At 37.5% G+C, this 23,404-nt stretch overlaps 1 protein-coding gene across 1 annotated transcript; it reads left to right on the plus strand.

The window, feature by feature from the left end:
* Positions 1-2,772: 2,772 nt before the first annotated feature.
* Positions 2,773-23,404, plus strand: DYRK1A (dual-specificity tyrosine-(Y)-phosphorylation regulated kinase 1A; the record flags this gene model as incomplete). Its single annotated transcript, XM_008948097.1, has 10 exons — positions 2,773-2,978; positions 12,708-12,800; positions 13,600-13,788; positions 14,524-14,671; positions 17,412-17,698; positions 20,083-20,229; positions 20,522-20,662; positions 20,942-21,248; positions 21,577-21,701; positions 22,672-23,404. Coding segments are annotated over 10 exons (2,267 nt in total), but the record flags the coding sequence as incomplete, so codon positions are not given.

The following is a 23,404-nucleotide window of genomic DNA, read 5'->3' on the forward strand; positions in this document are numbered from 1 at the left end:
TGTAGTGTGTTATTCAGTTTATTGTCAGTTTTCTTGGGATCTTTTGAGTGAGTGTCAGAAGATACTATGAAGTCAAATTGTACATGAGAACTCCATGCTACCACGACTTTTTTTGTGTGTGTGCATTTGAGCTTTCTGCTTTTTCAGGGACATGTGCAAGTAGCAGGTCTTTTAAAATAAAATTTGTTTTATTTGTGTTAATTATCTAATTTGCTATATACCTAGTATTCTAGATGCTTGGGACTGGGAAACAGTGGCCCGGAGTAAAAAGAAAAATATAAGAAATAAAACTTGAAAGTAATTGGATCTTTGACTTAGAATTTTTTTTTTTTTTTACTGATTTAAATATTGTCTTGACTTCTGATTCAGTCACCATGATGCTGCTAAGTGAGATTATTTTTTTTTAAGGTTAAGCAAAAAATTAGCAGAAATTAAAAGAGGAGAAAGTAGTTATACCAGATAATGTCTTACATCTGTTCACTCCTTCTTATGGGAGTGTTCAGTATATCTTGCAGAGTAAATGTACACTAAATTTACCAAGCTGTGTAGATGGAAGATTAACTCTGTCTCTGTAGTAAAAATCAACTTTAGGTATTAAGAAAATACAGTAGTAAGAAAAAAATTATATCCTGTTTTAACATGATCAAAGTGGGAGATGCATTTATATATAAAGTGTTCATTGTGTCTGTGAGAGAGATCAGCTGATACATTAGAATATTTGCACATATTTCCCCCCCGTATTTAAATGTGAACTTGCAAAGTTCATAACGCACAATGTTAAATTAAAAAGAGAAGGTGCTAATCTGTTGCCCGATTCATAGGTGAACATAAGGTGCTACTTGGAATGAAAACAGAAAGAGATGCAAGTATTTTTAAAAGTTTACACTCATATATTTAACTAATATTTTCACTGTATCTTTAACTATTGGAAGACATTTTCAGAAATTATTAGGATCTGTATTTGTGTTAAAAATCACAAAGTAATTTTTAATGGACATTTTACAGAAGAATTAAGAATAGTTTTCTGTGCAACATTAAGCTGACTTAGCTTATAATGGGTTTAGGTCAGGGATTTCTTTATTTCCATTTGTAAGGTCATCTTGATACTTTATCATGTTACCAGAGGCACCATAGTGCACACACAAAAAATATGTCTTCATAGATCATTGTTATTCCATGAAGGTTTAAGAGTTTTTTGTTGTTGTGGTGTGGGGTTTTTTTTTTTTTTCCAAGTAAAATATTTGAATATTTAATGATACATTGTGAAAATACATGCGTGCTTGTGGGCAGCCAGTTCATTTTGTGGCGCAGTTGGTTCTGTTAGTCTTTTAGCAGTACTGATTTGTAACACTGGAGAAAACTACCAATGGTCTGTCAGTGGGCATCTCACTGTACAGTTTTACTTCACTCCCTTTTAAAGTAGTAGTGATTATACTGTGTGTAGACTTCTTTATTTATAACTGTTTGAATATTATTTTGACTTGTAATTGAATGGCTTTTTCTGAAAGTGATCTTATTGTTCAATGGTGGCTGATTTCATCCCATGCAATGGTTCTACTGTCCTGATAGGTTCTTAATCAGTGGTGCAATATGGTTTTCATTATTTTAACTTGTCTTAGAATAGGTCATGAATTGAGCATTCAGTTATTTTTAAGAAAATCAAATTGATGGGTGCTGTTCATGTACTGTTTTCAGCTGACTGTATTTTCTTGCAAGGTTTTGATTGTAAAGGAAAGAGGGACTTCCCTTGATGGTTTGGTGCTTGATTATTTCACATTTTGCTTCTAAATTTAATCTTTATCAATAACTGTGCTTCCAGATGTTTTGTGCTTCTGATTCCACACGTGTTCCTTCAGTGGCAATGTTGGCTTCAGTGTGCCTGGCTGCTTGTCCCATCCTGCTCTGTCTCTTATGTTATGCCAAGATGGCAACCATGTAGAGAATTTCCCCCCCTCTGGCATAGTTGGCAAAAAGCAAAAGGATGAATGTTAAATATGGAAGATGCTAAAAGTTCATTAGTAGACAAAGAAGACCAAATTACTTCGATCTGTCCTTCACTGTTGGAGAACAGTGAAGATACAGGTAGACTTTGGACCAATTAAATGACATCTGACAGATGTCTGAAACAAGAGCTGCTTCTTGGAGTCTGATTTCACCTTCCCAAACAGGATTTAATTCAAGTTAGAGCGCTTGCTGCCTATAGCTTGACAAAACTCAGCAATAAGGATCAGGAAGTTGAGTTGAAGTGCAGTGTGTTTTGGAACAAGAGTGGAAGTTAAAAATGTAGGCTAGTGAGCTAAGCCATTTGTAGGAAAGCATAAACCTTCAGGCTGGGGAAGCTGAGCTGCTGAGGCTGGGCACTAGCTTTTCTTTTCTTTTGATACAGTCAGTCCAGAAAGTTGCTGTGAGCAACCTTGAAAGGCAGGACTTGGGTGCTTTTCTGGCTTTTGATGGAATCCATGCACAAAATTAATAACTTTGAAAATAAACCTTCTCAAATTCCAATGGAGTGTTGACATGTAGGTGAAGATGCTAGAAAAGGGATGTTACAGATAGATAGAAATAGTCTATTAATAAGTAAGTTATTACAGGGAAATGGGAAGCAGCACTTCAGCTAGGTGATCTTTACATGAGGGTGATTTTCTGGGTTCATTGTGTATGAAAATTCATAGGTCTACATGTTTATAAGCTCTGTAAGCTCGGAGAGGAGGCTAACTGAGGTAAATACTTTCAAGCTGTTAACTGCATTAAAAAATCACATTGTCTTTGCAGGAGGAGAGACTTCAGCATGCAAACCTTCATCTGTTCGGCTTGCACCATCGTTTTCATTCCATGCTGCTGGCCTTCAGATGGCTGGACAGATGTCCCATTCGCATCAGCAGTACAGCGATCGTCGGCAGCAGAACATAAATGACCAACAGGTTTCTGCCTTATCATATGCTGACCAGATTCAGCAACCTCTAACATTAACAAATCAGGTAAGTGATAACAAAGTCATTTTTAGATCTAGTAATTCTTTCTCTAAATATGTTATACACGCATAAATTACAGGATAAGGGCATATGTACATATTTATTATGATTATGCTACTTTTAATGTTTTTGAAATGGGAGGTGAGAAAGATTGTCCAAATGGAGAGCTGGAAAGAGGGTTTAATAATAGCTTTTATTTTTTAAGGGCAATTTAATGTTAGACTGTGATTACTTTATTACTTGTTATAATGGACAGTTTTAATGCAGTCACTGATGTGTATTTGGATTAGAGAGATTTGCCCAAAAGACATATCTAGTTAAGGAAGATACACTTTAAAAAAACCCAAAACAACGAAGTCTAAAGTTGTGCTATCGTAGGGACTTTTCTACTACTAACTTACTATTGCAAGGAGGTAAAATAAGCACAGGGATTATATTGATTGTAGGTGCTTTCTGGCTGTGAAGGCCAGTGTTTCTTCCATACTGCTTTTGAGTTGCTAGGACTACTGAAGTAGTTTCCTGACTGACAGTGCTCGGTTGTTAGCTACAAGAACTAGTATTGGCTGGTGTAAGAGAGAATTCTTTTGCTTCCTTGAAAATGGCACAGCCCAGTTGTAGAGACATGAACACAGATAGATTTCAAAGCTTAGAACCCAGAAGTCTGTTAAGTGAGAGCTTCAAAATTTGTTGCAGGCTGATGAGGCATGCTCTACTTAAAGAGGATGGAGAGTGAAATCTTTTGCTGCTGCCATATTTGGGCCTGTTCCTGTATTCAGGATGGCTTTGGTAGAAAAATCTACAGTACCATCCACATATGAAATGTGGGTATTGCTCTGTAGGAGGACACAGAAGAGGGAAGGCTTAGAGAGGGTGAGAATGGTCAAACTAGGTATCAGGTTATTTGATGCTAGGATTTGGAGATCTGTAATGACTAGAGCTCTCTGAAGAATGGCAAAGTGAATGGACTGGCAAAGGATGTTGCTACTTTCATGAGAGCCGTGCAGTAGAAGGGACAAATCTGCTTGTATACAATATACAATACTATGTAGTGTGAAAAATCTACAAAGCTATTTTATATGACTTTAAGGTTAAAAGTCCCCCAAAATCTCCACAATGAGGTTAGTGAATCAATCTGCCAATTAATAAAATTTTCTGTATTCCTTAAACCTTTTTGGGTACTAAGCGCTATAATCTGTAATCACATTTGTGAGCTTTAGCATACATTAGTACTTGTTTGGTCACCTTTTCAAACCAAAAAAGCCAGATCAAGGAGCTTTAGGATGTATCACCATCCATTGCTTTTTGTGGTCACAATGGCTTTAAAAACGGTAACTGAATAATAGAAAGCTGAAGAATAGTTTTCAGAGAATAGCCAAGAATTGCTAACCAAAGAATGCAGCCCACTAAAATGAGGATGTAAATGTAAGGAGAAGGCTGTGATTGGCTCCAGGACATTATCCATGTGAAGAAATGACCAGCTGGCCACCCTGATAATGGCAGTCAAGCTGTCTTTGCACTACTAACACTGTTTTATAGAATCAGTGTTTTTATTTTTCCAGTTTCATACTGTTTCTTCTGCGTTGTAACTTCTGTCTGTCTTGCTGTTTTACTGTAATTGTGTTGTTAAAGTCCTCTGCCTAAGCAGCTCAGAATTGTTACTGCTTGATTCTTTGAGAGCTGCTTTCAGCACCCTTGACTTTGATGGTGGGCAGCTCTTTGCAGTCTTGTGAGTACTTGCCTTTTGTGGCTCTTTTCTTCTTTGAGTTCTTGTGCTTCTCCCATCAACGGGTCCCATAAAGAGTTCTCCTCAACAGATTCCAGGTTGGTATGTAGGTTCTGTATGAGCCTCTGTTGGGAAGTCTCAATGGCTTTTTGCCTTTGCACTGCACTGCCGGTTAATCTTACCTACAAAGCCAAATCCAGCTAGCACCTTTATGCTAGTGAATCAGGTCATCTGCTTTAGGCGTTGTCTCTGTGCAAAAAAAAATAAATAATTTGTTCTTTCTCTTTGTTCTGCCAAAGACAAGGCCCAACAAGAATGATACAGCCAGCAGGAAGCAAAACCAATAAGTAGACTGGATTGTAAGCAAAAATATCGTGACATGAATGACTGCCGCGGGTACAAACAAGTCAATCAGCTGGGATATAATTGACACCAACCCCAGCGATCCCACAAAAGACATAACTCGTCCCACAACAGGTGGTACAAACAGTGAACCGAGGTTGGCCACAGTTGGCATGGGAAACAGACAAGTCACCAAGTTAAACATATAAGAAAAAGGTGCTCACATGGCAGCTCTCCCCTGATCAGCCCACGTTTGCAAAGGTCTAAACAGACTGGGGTCCAGCTCCAGGGAGAGTCAGGAGGTCTTCCCTGAACCAGGCAGCTCTGTGGAGTGCACTCCCGCGACAGACACTCCTGACTCCCTGCCAGTGGTCCCAGCTTTTATCCCCAAGCAGACACCTGACCTTTGTCAACTCAATGGGGGACCCCTGGGGCTCATTTCCCTTATGGCTCTCCCTGCAGGGCCGGCCACACCCTGGGGGGAAGCTATAAGGCAAACTCACCACCTCTTTATGAAGGACTGTGGGAATCACCCATATGTCAGCCTTAATTCGGGGCTTGGGGTTCAAACCCCAGCATTTCACTCTTTCATAGGCCTTTTGTCACTTCTAGTTCATCTCTATTAAAACATAACTCTTACTCTTCTTTTCTTCTTATGAAAGCCACAACCCTCTATTGTTGAAGGCTTTGTGCTGTCTTACACTTTTCCATTGCTGTGGACTACTGCCTTGCCTTTTGGTCCAGATGTAATCTGAATACCATCTAGGTTTTCAGGTCTAAATGATGCATACATCTTACAGATTCCATATTTATGATATTTCTGCAGGAATCCTTTTTATTCAAGATTCTGACTTGAATATATGGCAGCCTCCAAGTTGTTTCTTACTGTCCTTGATAAAAGCAGTTCTCTCCTGTATATGTCAATTCTGAAAAATGCTCACAGAGATCATTTTCTGAATTCCCTTGTGTGGTCGTTCCTCTGTTGGAATCCCACTAATTCTTTCACATTGTTACATGCTTGTGCGTTACTAAAGTGTCTGACGCCAGACTAATCATGTAGTAATGGCACACTCTGTAATCACATAAGGTGGCATACTTCCATGTTTTGAAGCACATGTCTGATTAAGAAGATCATGTTTTTAACTTGGGCAGCCAAAGAAATAGGCTGGATGTCTGCTCTAGAGGGCTTGACAGTCTGAGCGATTAGGTCAGCTTTGGTACTACCGGTTTCCACAGCCTAAAAGTAGCCCATCTGGGTGCAAGCGTCCACCAGCTGATGAACAGCGGGCTGCCAGCCCCTTTGCTCCTGAGAGTGCTCCATCACCTTGTCGGTCCGGTAGGCAGCCGGGGGAAGCGGGAGTTTCCCGGAGGCTGTGGCGGCCCTGCCGGGCACAGTTCTTTCCCGGGCTCCAGCCCCCCTCTGCTGGCCAGAGCGCCGCACTGCTCCTGCTCCTGCTCCTGCTCCTGCTCCTGCTCCTGCTCCTGCTCCTGCTCCTGCTCCTGCTCCTGCTCTGCCGCCGGCCTCGGCAAGGAGCCCTTTGTCGGGGAAGCTGGGCCTGGGCCTCGGCCTCTCCCTCTCCCCTTATCATGTCTTTGAGTGAATCTTCCATTGACGGAATTGAGAATAGCAGTGTTACAAAGGTTGTTTTCGCTATGGCTACATTTGCCGAACTTGTAACCAGCGTATTTTGTCCAAATCCAGCTAAAACCTACTTGCTTGGAAGTAACATGGATGAAATCTCTCAGCTTTTGGGATGCTGAAGTTTTCTAGAAATGACAGCAAGTAGTTTCTCTCTGAAAGTAAATTTCTTTAGCAGCAGCAAGATACAAGAGCATACTGCTTGTCAGTTGTGAAGAGGAACTGTTAAGTTTTAGCATGTAGAACAGCAGCATTTTCTGTAAATTGTAATTTTGATAAATAGCAAAGATGATCTTCCTTATTGTGGTTTTTTCATGTTTTTTTTGATCTTTCTTTACTGAGGACTGACTCCTTTTTTGGAGGAGTATTGTCTTGTTGAAGTTCCTGTAATGGTTTTCATTCATACCCAAATAATGGGGAAGTTAGGCCTTGAATGTTAATTTATTGGTTTTATTCCTGGTCTGTCCTGCTTGGTTTTTGATTTGTAATGGCTTGCAGACCATGTTCTGGTATTTTATGAGTCATTCACAGTTGCAGATTAAAGGTTAGGAAACAGTAATGACAATTTATGTTCAAGTTATATATATATTATATGTATTTACATTATATGTTACGCTTAAAATATTGTTTACATAATATTCATTTGCACCTATTGCTTTATGGCTATGGTGGCCAAAGCTTACTCGTCTCATCATTGACAAGGAACAAATAACAGGAAGATACTTCAAAGCCAACGAGATTGCTTTGTTTTTCACTTATTTATGAGGTTTTAAATTACTTTTAAAACATTCCAGCTCTGTTCTTTTAATTTTTTTTTTTTTCTTCAGTAGTTTGGCTTAAGTCTTTTGCTTCTCGAAACTGCTGGATTGTAGGGATTTACTTTAAATCTGTGATTCACCAAGTACTAGGCCTTCTGGCAAGTAAGGGTCCTTCTTTTGGCTGTGTGGTTTTACCTCTCTGACAAGTGCCAGAGCCAGCTTCAGGAAAGCAGTAAGAGCATGTGGCCTAGAGTGAATAGAAAAGAGGGGATCTGAGGGACCATTCTCCTTTAGCAGTTACAAACAGTAATATTTCTTTGTCCAGTTTCTAGTGGTCACATCTTGAGAGTTCAACATAGCCTGATGTGTGTATAAGATAAGAGCTTCAAAGTTTTCACAGCTTCAGCAAGCATTTCTTTTGTGCTGTGCTAATGTTTATACTCATCGTGGATGCTCAGATTGCCTGAAACTTTTTTTCAGTTAAGTACAAAAGATTAGAAAATTGATTTAGCTGATAAAGAAGTTGAGGTGAGCTTCCTGGACAGTTTCTCGTTACAAATTCCAGCAGTTTAGCTTTCATGAAGCAGGTGGAATTCAAAGGTCAAGTGACTGCTAAACCACTTTGTCTATCTATATATGTATCTTATCACCTGCAAAACTGTAGGTTTTACTGGCCAGATATTGGCCAGAGATTTTATTAATTCCAACTAGATCATTACAGCATTAATGTGTTTTAGCAGGCAGTAGCAAATCCTTAGTTCGGTTCCTTCAGCTCCCTAATCGGCAATATTATGATTAGTGATGGTGAGACTTCACCAGACTGTCATGGTGTGTGAGCATGCAATTCATTTCAGTAAAAGCATTCCTCTCACTTTCCATCTTTTTTTTTTTTTTTTTAAGAATATGTTTATGTTCTGGCAACAAGGATTTCAGAGTGGGGTTTATTATTCCCCTTCTCTTACTTGCCCTGCTCCCCACAGCTTTTAAAAAAAATGGTTGAGCTGAATCAGGCAGGATAAAGTCTTGGCAGATGAGCCGCCTTTCTGTGCTGTTTTTTTTTTTATTTAACTTCGATTTAACTTTGAACTTCTCTGTTTCTTACTATTATTTTTATTCAGCAACCTTATTTATTTGGAATAGGAAGCCAGAATAAGAGAGAAATACTCACAGAACACAAGTCAATGATTAAAATAATTGGACTGAAATTCCGTCCCTACCTGCATACAGTTCTTGCTCTGAGAACAGTCAGTTTGAAGAAGTCTCCTGTTTTGTTCTCTGGCACACACATGCTTTTTTCTCTTTGGGCATTTTTCTAAAAATCTGAAGTTTGCTGTTTGTTATGGGGAATTGTTACTGTGGCTTGTGGCTCTAGCAATTAAACATCTATTTTGTTGACCCTGTGGAGACACCATCTATTATGTGGCTGCCCACCACGAAATGGGATTAGCATTGACTTCCTATCCCAGATTATGATGCAAGAAGGGTTCTGAATAGCAAGTGGTGTAGGAGATGAGATTGCTCTATTCTGTTCTTTAATATGGGAATCTATTAAGTAGGTCATTACTGTTGGAATTCTTGCTAAAAGTTAGCCTTATAAATTCTTCATTATTTGTTCTCCTTGTAAAATGAAACAGGTATTATACACAAGCAGAATATATATATATATTTTTTAAACAAATATGGATGGTCATGGATCTTTCTTTCTTAAAAAAAAATGAATTAAAGCATTTCATTAACATAATCTATGTCTGTCTATCTATCTGTCCATCTCCTTCAGAATTTCCCATAATCAATATAAAATGCATTTAGTAAGGGACACTGCCATCTGGTTTTTAGATAACAAAGCATATGTCCAAAGAGAAATGCTTGTCTGTTTCTTCATTCATTAAACCTCAACGACTATGTTAAAATAACATACTTGAGTTAAAAGTCATAGTTTCCTTAAACCATGATTTGTCCCAGATGTGTTGAGTACACATAAGTGGGGCTCATGGTTGTGGTTGCCTTTTTTTGTGTTCATTTTATTCTTCTTTGTGTTAGAACAGTTAACAGGTCACTTCTCAGCAGTCTGTCATGTGTGTTTGGTTAAAAGATAAGAAAATAAAATTTTGGTTCCCTACTCGTAATTTTCATCATGTTACCATCCCAGGTAGCTGCACTGCTTCAATTGAGGTGTATGTGTGGACCAGTCAGGGTAGGATGGGTATTTACTGACATATATAATTGTAACAAAGGTAATTTCTTTTCTCTCAGTCTTGAAGTACGAGCATATATTCTGATTTGTGATCTTATCTTCAGGGAGATCTGAGGTTGCAGTGTTGCTGTCTGGCCACCAGATAGAGACTGAAGCTTGTGCAACAGGATTTTTCTTTGGATTTTTCCTTTTCCTTTGTCTTTTTGTGGTTGAGTGTTCTTTGAAGCCAGGAGAGAAATCAATATTACTCCAATGATAATTTGAGAGTGTTACTGTCTAAAATGGATAATGACCACTTTGTTCCATAGAATTCCATCATCAGGGGGTAGTGAGCAAAAATCTGAGTATCTTGGAAAAGAAGAGAATATTACAAACTTAGCAGTATAACAGGGGGAGGAAGAAAAGGTCAATTCTTCCTCCTCTTCCACCGTAAAACTTTATGAAATTAGTATAGCAATATAGTACCTGTTAAAAAGTTCATACTGGTTCAAGTGTGTCTTCAGAAATGTGTGACTGTCCAAATTGCGCAGTTAAAAGGACAACTTTCAAATAAAGTACTGGCTGCAAGCAACATAGGGGTAGCATGCAGAATTTTACTTATTTATAAGGGAACAGCAAGAAATAAAATTTAATATTTTTTTCCCAAAAACTACTTATTTAAGAGTTGCAACTAGAAGATTTTTAAGTAAGCAAGAAAATTCGACTTGTAAATTAGAAAATAAATATGAATACTCCTCCTACAAATTCCCTTTCCAAATTAGAGCAGCCTGAAGTTTGAACAGCTGGTGTGAGCTATGGAGTTCTTCCACACTGAGACTCTTTCCTCAAAACTCATTGGCTGTGTAATGAAGACCCTGTGCTGGTCATGTCACCCTAGGACAGAGACCAGTCCCTGCCAATATTTGTGCACCATAGCATGGTTTCTTTTACCAGCAAAATCTAGCAGTGTTCCTGTGTTCCAATGATCTTTTAAAATCAGACTAAGAAATTTAAAGGAAATACTTGCGTTTGAAAAGCCTGTAATAGTGACAGTTGGCATTAGGACTAGATGCTGTTTAGTTGTTTAACAGTGCCATGGAGGAGGACCAAAAGAGGTGGTACTTAAGTGTGATTTGTTTAACGGTTCACATTTGTTTGACAGATGAGAGGAAGAAACAAAAATGTTTTGTGAATTTCAAATAGTTTGTTTAGGAAACTTTAAAACAGACTTTCCTGATGTTTAAAAAATGGTGTGCTTCATAAAAACTGAATTAATTTGGGAAACCTGCTTAGGGGAAATTGATGGTACTGGGTGTACCCAAAAGTGAATTGATTGCAACAAATACCCACCACTTGGGTTAAAATTCCCTGAGGGAAGTTGAACTGTGTTGCGCTGTCTCTGGGGAACATGGCCTAATGAAAAAGACCACAAGTCAGCCGTCTTGCAGGGTTGTAGAAATGTTCCATGGGTGTATTTGCAGCGGTGTGCATCAAAGCTTTGAACTGCTGACTCTCAGGAGCTCCACTAAAGCTCCACTGAGTTCTGTACCTGTTGGGAGTCCCAGCCTCATGCAGATGCAGCAGGCTTGCTGGAATTGTCTTGCTTCTCCCCACCAATTTAGCCCTCTTGCTTGTGTCTGCTCTCTGTCTTTCTCTCTCTTGCTTGCAGTCTCTTTTTTCCACCACCCAGTCCGTGCACCCACCAGGGGGGAGCGTGAGCTTTAGCTTTCCAGATAGTTGCCTGGATATCTGATTCAGGTCCAGTTTCAGAAGCACAAACTCTTTATTGCTTTTGTTTGTGAGAACTTTTTTGGGTCACTTCAACTTTTTTTATTTGATCATTGAGAAGAAATCTGAGCTATTTGCACAGGCACCATTGTGAATATTTATACCATAAAAGATGGAGGAGCAGTTAGGTTTTTTAAGCTTGTTTATTAGTTCAGCAATACTGGTATAAAAATCCATTTCATTGTTTTTGTTGACAGCTTATGCTCTTTCCTCAGCTCTGCAGGAGGCTGCATATCAGCTTAGCTGTAATAGGAGGCAGCAGATGAGTTTAGGCACTTGGAAGTGAACAGTTGTGAGCGTGAGCATATTTGATGGCATGAGATGAGATGGTGGGAGATGAGAGTTGTAAGGCTGACTGTGGTGGTGCGAGGTCACCTAACTCGCTTATAATGAGTAAGGATATAGAAGAAGCTTTAACATACATGAAACAAACTCCACTCCAGTGGAGTTGCTTAGACTTGCCCTGTGGTTTTCTGTCATTGAGAAGAGAGAGAATAGAGAGAGGCAGGCTAGAGACCAGTCACACTAACCTCACCACTTTCTCCTAGCTCCCTGTCTGACCCTCTCACTGGGTGAGACAGAGAAGTTCCCAGAGCTTGTCTGGTGGTACAGTTTTGCTGTTAAGTGTCTGCTGAGCACATAGCTTTAGCCAGATAAAATGCTATGTGGCTTGTTTTTTTCTGCCCTGTCTTCACTGAGGATACTACTCAGCCTCAGCATGCCACTTGGAACTTAACCTTTTCAGGAGCTTTACCTTGTCAGGAGCTTTTATCTTCCAAGATTTCAAATAAACTGTAAGGAAGAATAGAAGTTGATTGTTAGATCCAGAATTTACATGGCATATATGTGCAAAGAAAAAAAGAGGCACACAAGTAATTTTGTCACTCCTAAGTCTTGTCTCTTCAGGAAACCAATAAAAAACTGGCCTGCTGTTGAAGATTATTTTGTTCTAAATGTGGTCACTTTTAGGAAACACAAATGAGGAACTTAACTACCTTTTCAGGAACACTATTTAGAAACTTTGAAAGTAGGTATGGTGTTCATGTGCATGCTGCAGATGTCTTCAGATTTTAAGATTTATGCTTAGGCCTGAGTCTTGCAAAGCATGGTAGACCCAAAAAAGAGAACAAATAACTAAGCTGTTGATTTCTTTGGATTCCTATATTTGGTTTTACTTTTTTTGATGTCAGCTTAAAAAAATGATGTTACAATGAAATAGCTCGTTTCTGTGAGGAATGGCAAGATTTGGTATAGTAATTACATCATTAAAGTCCTAGGTTTTTTTCTAAGTTACGATACGGTCACATTACAGAGGCGGATGCCCCAAACCTTTCGTGATCCAGCCACTGCTCCACTGAGGAAACTCTCCGTAGATTTGATCAAAACATACAAGCATATTAATGAGGTAATGGTTTCAGCTATCTTTGTCTTCTGTATCAATGTGAAGGTTTTGTTTACAGTGTATTACAGTATAAGAAATAAGAAACATCAAGCTTTCTCTCTGTTGTACGCATGTCATTTGAGATGACTGATACCATGGTCCTACTTTCTGTCCAGCACATAGTAAATTTTTTACGTTGAGTTTTTCTGATACATGATAAGGAAATAGAAGTGGCAGAGGACTCTTAGCTCGTGCTGTCAACCTGTATGAATATATCAAAGGATTTTTAAGGAAATAAAGTTTTCCTTATTAAATATTATTGGCAAATGTAAAATATAAAAATTAATGTGGTTAATATAGGAAAGCATCGGTTAGTTTCTAACTCTTTGGCACTTGTAGAGAATGTGAGGGATTTCTGCAGTGATTGCTGACTTCCTTGGAATTCTTCTTTTCCAGTATTGTGGAAAGAGCAGCTGATAACTCTTGTTTCCTTACTAATTAACATTTTAAATTTTACAGTGTATATAGTGTACTGTGATGTATCATTTCTTTTTGCACTTATGAACACTAGGGCTCAGTATTATTAGTACATTTATTTAGATCTGCTTTCTGAGTTTTTAAATTATTTATCAAGACTTTGCTTTGGTATAATGGCTTGACTTGAAATAGAGTGATAGCAGGAGAGGATTGTTTGTTTTTCCAGTAGTAGAAGTTGCATTTTAAAATCACAGGATTAAATAAAATGGTTATAAAAGCTAATTCTATTCTTTATTGAACCGATGTTCTAAAAAGTGCTGCTAAGCAATACACTTTTCACGTTTAGGTTTACTATGCAAAAAAAAAACGGCGGCATCAGCAGGGCCAAGGAGATGATTCCAGTCACAAAAAGGAGAGAAAAGTTTACAATGATGGCTATGATGATGACAACTATGACTACATTGTAAAAAATGGGGAGAAGTGGATGGATCGTTATGAAATCGACTCTTTAATAGGCAAAGGATCCTTTGGACAGGTAAAGTGTGTCAGATGAACAATCTGTAATTCATGTGACTCCTAATATGCATTTCATTTGAAGTGGTATTCCTGTTTCATTTTGAAATGAAATTCTTTTTTCTTAATCATGTTACACCGAGTGCTTGCTCAAGACAGTATTTTGTGCTGTCTCTTTTTACTACATGCAACATCTGAATATACTTCAATAAGTAAGTCTGTCTGGTAAAGCATTTTATAATGAGCAAACCCTCAGCCTTTTACTATCAGTTCACATTTGTAGCTGTTTGGCTTGAGGTTTTAAATAAAAACAATAGAGCTAGGGATTACCTATTACAAATGTCACTTACAAACATTTGTTTTGACTGTAGGTGTAGCCAAGACTTGAGAAGAAGACTGGAAGGAGGATGTAGCTTTTTCTCTTGTTGTTTTTTGTTAGTTTTTTTTCTCAGATCTTGCCAGTTGTTCTACAGTATTGGTTTTGATGATTTGATAATTGCAGTGGTGTGTAAAGCTTGTCTTAGTGGAGCTCAGCGGAGCCTCAGTTCTATTCTTTCGTGACATCACTGCTATAAATCTCACATTATTGATTGTCACTTTATTGTGGTATTGAGTAAGAGAAGGAGAAAATAAATTTAACTGGAAAGAACAAAAGTTCTAGAAATGTTTTCATAAAATTAAGGTTTAGAAAGTGAGTTTTGCTGTATTTTGAAAACTTGACAGATTTTACTGATGTTATTTTACTTTTCTCTTTCAGGTTGTAAAGGCTTATGACCGAGTGGAACAGGAGTGGGTGGCTATCAAAATAATAAAAAACAAGAAGGCTTTCTTAAACCAAGCCCAGATTGAAGTGCGACTGCTCGAGCTTATGAACAAACATGACACTGAGATGAAGTACTATATAGGTATTTTATAGTTATTTTTCATTTTTATTTAATCAAATTCTAATATTTTAGATCTTGCTGTGTAGTATGGAATGTTTCTGGTGCTAAAGAAATGAAAAGAATAACACAACTTCTAAAATTATTGATAATATTTAGTACAGATTTTCCAGTTTTCTTTGCAACAGGACCAAATCCAGAAGAATATTTAAACTTATTTGGGATAACAGACTTGTTACGTTGTAGCACTGAGATCTTTTGTAGGATTTTCTTTTTCCAGTTAATGCTATGGACACCTGAAGAAGTTGCCATGGACTGGCTTTCCCACAGAAGCTGTAATCTGTGGTATTTTGCATCTCTTTCACTACTTTGAATATAACTTAAATTGTCTCAGAACTGTCATGAATAAGAGCATGCATATTTAATGTAAACCAGCATCATACAGCAGTTCTAGTAGCTTGATCATTAGTTTTTGATCGTGTGTGTTTAAAAAGCTCAAAAGTTTGTGTGAGCTGAGATAAGACTTGTTTGAAAGTTAAGACTTGCCCATTTATAGCTCAGAAAATATTTTAAAGCTTACAGTTTTGGCTGTTCCTGTATATTGGAATGCTCTTCCCTTGACTTATTATTATAATGCTACTTGAACTTTATAATAATTATTAAATTAAGCCAGTTCCTGTAAAGAGTTTATTAAATCCTGTTTATCTTCTGGAGTGGGCGAGTGGTGGAAGGAGAGCAGCATCATGTTGTAAAGAGAGATGGAGAAGTATGGAAGAGCATGATTAAGGAAAATGAATCTGGTTTTAAGCATCCTTTAGTTTCTAGAAGCTGAAATACTAACAACTATGCTTTCCTGATTTTCATGTATCTGTTAAAGTACCAATTTTTTTTTGGTGTAGTTTGGAAAGAAACTTTTGAAATAACGCTAATATATAGGTATTAAATTCTCTGACAAGTATTCAGACAATTTATCTTGTTTTACAGAATATCGTCTTTAGAAAATGTTTTATGTATTCAGTGTAAATTTTTAAGGTGTTTTTAACTGAAATTTGTTAATGATGTGTTTAGATAAAGCAAAACCTAAACTTGACTGCATACTGCATTAAAAAAATATTTCAGGAATGTTAAATACTTGACCAGTTTCAGACTAGTACACAGCAAGTAAAAGACACTATAAGCATCATCAAATAAGCTCTCGGATCTTAAATCTTTAGACTAGAGTCTGTTTGTAACATCAGGTAAAATGAAATGGACTACAGCATCATATAATTTTCCTGTATGAGTTAAGGCAGGATGGTTTTATATAGAGAGCAGAGCTGAAACAAAAAAAAAAACAAAAAAAAACAAAAAAAAAAACACAAACAAACACAAAACAAAACAAACAAAACAAAACAAAACAAAAAAAAAAAAAAGGAAAAAAGTTCTGACAATTGCAATTTGTGGTACTAGCTGGCCAGTAGCATGCTAGTAGTTACAAATCAGTTGGTGTAAGTCATAGTTCTTGCTAAGTTGGCAGGTCCAGCAAGCTTAGGTGGTGTGGGGAGGAATTGGAATCAAGTGTAGGAAGATCACAAGGGCATGAGAAAGTGCTGGTGCGTTCATGGTGGGAGGGTAGTGGAAGTATGGCAGAGATGAGAAAATCTGTAAGGCTTAGACAATGCATTGCAGGAACTGGCATCAGGGTGGAAGCAAATGGTGTTGTTACAGGTAAGTTATAAGGGATGCATGGAAGAACTGGCTTATGGTAATGGAGAAGAAAACTAAATCCATAGGACACCAAGCAATGACCTTAATTGAAAATCTGAATTCTCTTTGTGTGATACTGGTTCAGGATTTCATCATGACAAAAAGGGGAGTGTGTTGCTTTTTATCTGAGGCTTGAAGTACTTTCCCTATTTCAGTTTTATTTTACTTGTGGCAACCAACCTGAATGACTGACAGACTGGTAAACCTTACTTGCCTCCAATGAGATTAATGTGATGAATTTTTCACCTATTTAATGTAAAATGTATTTGATTTAGACTGCATCGGTTGCTTCCATAAACTGATATTATGCCTGATTGAAAAGAATACAATGCCTTTGGGATACTGATCAGTTTTATTAATTGAAGTAATCAACTGAAGTCATGGCTTATAAATTGCAGAAATATCTTAGCATGTTTTAAAGTAATCAGTCAGATATTTTCCCTGTCAATGTAAGGGAAATTCCTAATAAATAAATAATTCAGTCTAAAGTGTGATGTCTGCTTTATTGTTGAGACTGCCACTGTATGTGCCCTTTGTTTCTAATCTGCTTGGACCTGAATATAATTTTAGCTTTAGGAAGGTGGAGAAATCAACTCTCCTATGGAAGAGATAACTCCCCCTTGTGACAAAGATTGCATTACACAGTTTGCACTTGTCTTTTTTTTGGTATTTTAATTTACCCACAAGCGTATTTGCCTTTGCTAATAGGAAAGTGATAGCTTATTTTTAAAAAAATATCGATTTTTATCTTTTAAATAATCTTTTGGTTAATATAGCTTTATTGATGTACACTTTAAGGACAATTCAGATGGGTACAATGTCCACCTATACTCTAGGCATGGTGGCAATATGCCATAAATAACCAGAAATCTAGAAAAAAAAAAAAAGTACCTACGTTATCTTACTCACAGGCCAGCTTCCAACATATTGATTAAAATGTTTAAGCATTGTGCTGTAATTAGTATTTTCATACTTATCACAAGGATATGTGTTAATTTTCTTCTTTCCCTTTTTAAAGTGCATTTGAAGCGCCACTTCATGTTCCGAAACCATCTCTGCTTAGTCTTTGAAATGCTGTCCTACAATCTGTATGATCTGTTGAGGAACACCAACTTCAGAGGTGTCTCACTGAACCTGACACGAAAATTTGCACAGCAAATGTGCACTGCACTGCTTTTTCTGGCGACTCCTGAACTTAGTATCATTCACTGTGACCTAAAACCAGAGAATATCCTGCTCTGTAACCCCAAACGAAGCGCTATCAAGATTGTTGATTTTGGCAGTTCATGTCAACTTGGACAGAGGGTGAGTATTCATAAAAACTCTTATTACTTATTCTGTGTATGCTACTGTCTTATGCTACTGTTGGATACATATGAAAAGATGAATATTTTAAAGTCATAATACCTAGTTGGATAATTTAAACTTTATTAATGAGGACTTAAATGAAATCCTAACTAATTTTTACATAGGCTTTTAGAGAACAACAGTCCATAGGAGCTTTAAATAGGAATTTTAGTGCCATAATAGATAAACTTGCACCATAGTGATAAATTTTCCGTCTCTGTTTTCTCCTTGGTTGTGTTTTCATGCTATGTTAATGCAGAATGCATCAGCACCTTATTGTAGAATCCTGCAGTGCTTTTAAATAAAGTACTCTTTATTATTTTCTTATTCCATATGTATTACTCCTTCCACTGTTGATATGTTGTCTATTTAGTGTGCCTTGGAGGTAAGGTATTTGAGGGTTGAGGCAGTGCAGTAGCTGACTTTTTAAAGATACTGGTTATAACTAACCCATTTTTCCAAACACTTCTAGCAACTATGGAAAGACTAAATTGAGTTTAGTGGTGGTATTACTACAAGTAAAAGTGATTATGTGCAAAGCATTTCCAGGACTAAAGGCTGAATTGCTTTCTGGCAACAGTTCTTCAGATTAGGATAGATCTGTACTATTAAATAGTTGTCCAAAACTTTGTAACCGTGTCCTGTTGTTCATGGACTTGGAAGATGAATGCATTTTTTATTTGAGCTCTTAGAATCTGTTGAGCATGGTCTGTCCAGCATAGACAAGTAGCTCTATATTTACTTTAAGTAACGTTAAAATATATACAATAATTAAGAGATGAAGATCGTAGGTAATTCTGCTTGCATGCCAAAGCTTGTTTTCTTTAGGAAGAACTTTGTGTTTGATTTGTACTGGCAGTGTTTGATTTGTACTGGCAGTTTGCTTGCTGAAATATTTATCAGGATGACCTGTTCAGCTTGCACCTTATAGTCCTAGTACACATAGACTCTTTCATGGTTGGAAGAATTACATCTGGCTGAGCAAGTGACCCCTTCTAATCTGGCTAACTTTCCTTTATTTGTTTGCACTGAAAACAAATTGTTAGCTGAGGAGGTAAGGAAGACTGCTAGAGAGAGAAGTTAAGACTTTAATAGTGCACCTTTGGCAGTTTTACCTATAAATTTGTGCATGACGCCTTTTTGCTGTTAGAAAGCTGGATGTTTAAAAAAGCCCAAACAAACCAAAGAGCCTCCCAAAATATGCAACATTTGCAAAAGAGGTGACGTTTTAGATGTATAACTAGTAACACTGCAAATGGGATCGTTATATGAGAAGAATTAAGAAACTTCATGAGCAAACTTTTAACAGAATTCCCCAGTTCTCTCCTGAGAAGTTGGGACGGGCCACTAGCACCCTCGTGCTTTTTCCAGTGCTGTGTTTGGGCAGAGCAGGTCAGAATGTTAATTATAGTATTGAGAGCAGTACTGAGGCATATATTTAGATTAATAAAAAGACTTTTTGCTATAAACTATAAACTTTTCAGCCCAGGGTGAAGGAGGACATAAAGCAGTGAAAGGAGAGCTAGATTGTTTAGGTCAATAATAAGATAGTTTTGAGATGTTAAGAAGCACAAATGCAACAATCTAGCGTAATTACTCATTAAAGTTAACTTAAAAAGCAGTAAAGAATTATCAGTACTTTTGTGGAAAGTGCTGAATAAAATTGTATTATACTTGGAATATTAAGTTTGGTTCTGTTTGGGGTATTTTTTGGTAGGGTTATTTTTTGTTAAAGTTTGGGAGTTGTTTTTTTTTTCATTGTTTTAATATGCCTACATTTAATCCAGTCCCCAGGTTTAGGATCAATATAGAATTATATGTCTTGTGAAGTGGGCGAGATAGAGGGGGAGAGAGGGAGGGAAGGAGGCTGCTTTTGCCCATGTGTTATTTTCCAGTTCCTAGAATCACCTGATAATTTCATCACATCATAATTGTGGATTTTGATCTTTTAATATCAATTTTGTCTGAAGTCTTATGTGATTCTGATGTAGCTCGTGGAATAGTTTTTCGTAGGGTGACATCGCACTAGAATTATGTTATATGATTTCCTGTAATTGCATGAGATTACACTCATCAGCCCTAAAGCGCAAAATACTGACATCATGAGTGAATCTGCACTTTTTTTTTCTCAGAGAGAGAGAGAGAATGAGAGAAAATGAGTGCTAGTATTTTCTCAAGAATTAACACTCACATTTTTATTAATGGAATACTTTTTTGTATCACTGATACTTTGTCTTCCCCTACACCAAAAATCGTATTTCATGGTAGTTCTGTTTAGTAATACAGGATCATAGTGGTGCTCTCTCAATGGTGTGGATTACCTTTAGATGCTTTCCTTTCAGATATACCAATATATCCAGAGTCGTTTTTATCGATCACCAGAGGTGCTACTGGGAATGCCTTATGATCTTGCAATTGATATGTGGTCCCTTGGGTGTATTTTAGTGGAGATGCACACTGGAGAGCCTCTCTTTAGTGGAGCAAATGAGGTATGCAGCTATATTATGATACAAGTGATGTGATTGTTTGTTTTCTGTTGTTCATTCTCATCATGACTGTCATGTGTTAAATTGTAATGCATAAATTAGGGAAGTCTAGTAATTCTCTTACTCCTTATTCACTAATTTGTTTTGTACATACTGGACTTTTCTTAAACTCGCAGTTAATTTAGAACTTGTCTGGGTAGTTAACATTTGCTTCTCATGTGACTTGGATCTCTCTGTGTTGCATTGCTCAGCTGTCTGTCATATATTCTTCACAAGTATTCTTTGTTTGGAACAGGTGGATCAAATGAATAAAATAGTGGAAGTTTTAGGGATACCACCTACTCACATCCTTGACCAAGCACCAAAAGCAAGAAAGTTCTTTGAGAAGTTGCCAGATGGCACTTGGAACTTGAAGAAGACCAAAGATGGAAAAAGGGTAGGTTGCATAACTAGGGTGCTAATACATCCTGTTTCTTTAAAAAAAAAAAAAAAGGTGAGATGTTAACTCTGTTTTACATCTTGCCTTACTAAATGTGTAGCTTTATTGTTGTTATTATTCCATGTTGTAAGATAGTTGAATAAATTATATTTTCTGCAGTGTTAGGTAATTTTTTACCTTTTATTTAACTTACTTCATTTTATGGCATGTTTAAACTACGCACATCCAAGGCTTAATATATAACTTGATTTCAAGTGTTTTGTAATTTTCCAACAGGAATACAAACCACCTGGAACTCGTAAACTTCACAATATACTAGGAGTTGAAACAGGAGGACCAGGTGGACGTCGTGCTGGGGAATCGGGTCATACTGTAGCTGACTACTTGAAGTTCAAAGACCTCATCTTAAGGATGCTTGATTATGACCCTAAGACACGAATTCAACCTTATTATGCTCTACAGCATAGTTTCTTTAAGAAAACAGCAGACGAAGGTACAAACACAAGTAACAGTGTGTCTACGAGTCCTGCCATGGAGCAGTCACAGTCTTCAGGAACCACCTCTAGTACATCTTCAAGCTCAGGTAAGTTTTTTTTTCTCATTAATAGACAACAAAATTCTATTTCCTAGTCACATCAAAGGAGCCTTTCCCATATAAATGTAATTTCTTTCCTTCTTTCTGTCTGTCTTTTTTTTTTTTAAATGTTGGTCATGCTCATCAAAACAATTTTTTTTAATCAACTAGAACAGGTAACTGCTCCAACGAAAAATAAATAGATGAGCAAATATGTGAGTGATTATTGTAGGTGTTCTATTGTTACCTTGCTGTTGCAGTTTAAAAGGTGCTGTCATTGTTTTACCACTTCCTTTAAATTTTCTGTCTAATTATTGTGCATATTCTTGTTTTATAGGTGGGTCTTCTGGAACAAGCAACAGTGGAAGGGCACGGTCAGACCCCACACACCAGCATCGACACAGTGGTGGACACTTCACTGCTGCTGTCCAAGCTATGGACTGTGAAACACACAGCCCACAGGTATGCTGAAAGTAGAGCTTTTGTCCGTTTGATTTATATGATTTTTCCAAGAATATTAAATCCCTAAAACTAATTAACACTTTCATTTTGAGGCCGATGTGGTTTAGATATGGAGCTAGCCATCAGATTTGGTTTAATTTTTACCCCCAGCTCTTTTGTGTAGTCCTTTGTGTGTTAGATCAGTCACTTAGGCAAAAGTACTGCAAGTAGCTATAAAAATTTCCATAGACTGTGTATATGTGAAGATTTTGTTCTAGCTTGTGCTTCAGTGGACTCCTGCTGGAGTTCTTACTGCCATTTTATGATGCTCAGGTACTTCACCAACATCATCATTGATGAATTAGTATGTATTCGGTACTTCTTGGAAAGAAGCAACAACTCACTAACTACAAGTATTTCGGTAATATTTTAGTATAGAACAGATAAAAATATAAAATATCCCAAGCAAAAAATTTAGTTTTTGCAACAAATTGGTGTGTAGCTAGATGTTGCTATTTAGTCATCTTTAATCAGCTGTGTTCTTCCGGAGGTTTGAATAGTACTCTTCTAATGCATTCAAGATATGAACTACAACACATTAATTTAGATTAGTATACTTATTGTATCGAGAAGCCTGAGTCAGAGATCAGGACCTTAGTGGTCTAGGTGGTGTACACATATTATGTTGTTTATTACTATTAATATGTAAAGCTGCTTCTATAATTTTGACAGTAAGGTCACATGTTGGACTTAAACTGCTTGAAAAAAACATCCAGAATGTGAACTCATTTTTCATAAGGTAGAATTAGAAAAGTGTATTAGAGGTGCTTCTTGACTACGTGCTTGTATTTCTAGAGTAATTTTGCAACTGCAAGGTTTGGTTAACTTTTTTAAAAGTTAGCATAAGTGTTAATAACTTAATCTCTCTCGTATATGGCAAATGGACAGATTTGACTAAGCATTTTAATTTTTATTTTGCTTATTAACATAGGTTCGGCAGCAGTTTCCTCCTCCAATTGGTTGGACAGCCACTGAAGCTCCTACACAGGTCACTGTTGAAAACCATCCAGTTCAAGAAACCACCTTCCATGTAACCCCTCAACAACAGAATGCATTACATCATCATCACGGAAATAGCTCTCACCACCACCACCATCACCACCACCACCACCATCATCATGGACAGCAAGCCTTGGGTAGCCGGACCAGGCCAAGAGTCTACAATTCTCCAACAAACAGCTCCTCCACCCAGGATTCTATGGAGGTGGGCCACAGTCACCACTCCATGACATCCCTGTCTTCCTCAACTACTTCTTCCTCTACATCTTCCTCCTCTACTGGTAACCAAGGCAATCAGGCCTATCAGAACCGCCCAGTGGCTGCTAATACCTTGGACTTTGGACAAAATGGAGCTATGGACATGAATTTAACAGTCTACTCTAATCCGCGCCAAGAAACTGGCATAGCTGGACATCCAACATACCAGTTTTCTGCTAATACAGGTCCTGCTCATTACATGACTGAAGGACACCTTGCGATGAGGCAAGGAATTGATAGAGAAGAGTCTCCCATGACAGGAGTTTGTGTTCAGCAAAGTCCTGTGGCTAGCTCGTGACTAAACTGAAACTAAGTTTGTTTCTTGTGTGTTTTTATAGAAGTGGTGTTTTTCCAAAAACAAAGTGCAAAGCTGCTTGAATCAGAAGGAGAGAAACTCACTGAACCGC

Source organism: Merops nubicus, unplaced genomic scaffold (assembly GCF_000691845.1).
Source record: "Merops nubicus isolate BGI_N331 unplaced genomic scaffold, ASM69184v1 scaffold2559, whole genome shotgun sequence".
NCBI classification, from domain to species: Eukaryota; Metazoa; Chordata; class Aves; order Coraciiformes; family Meropidae; genus Merops; species Merops nubicus.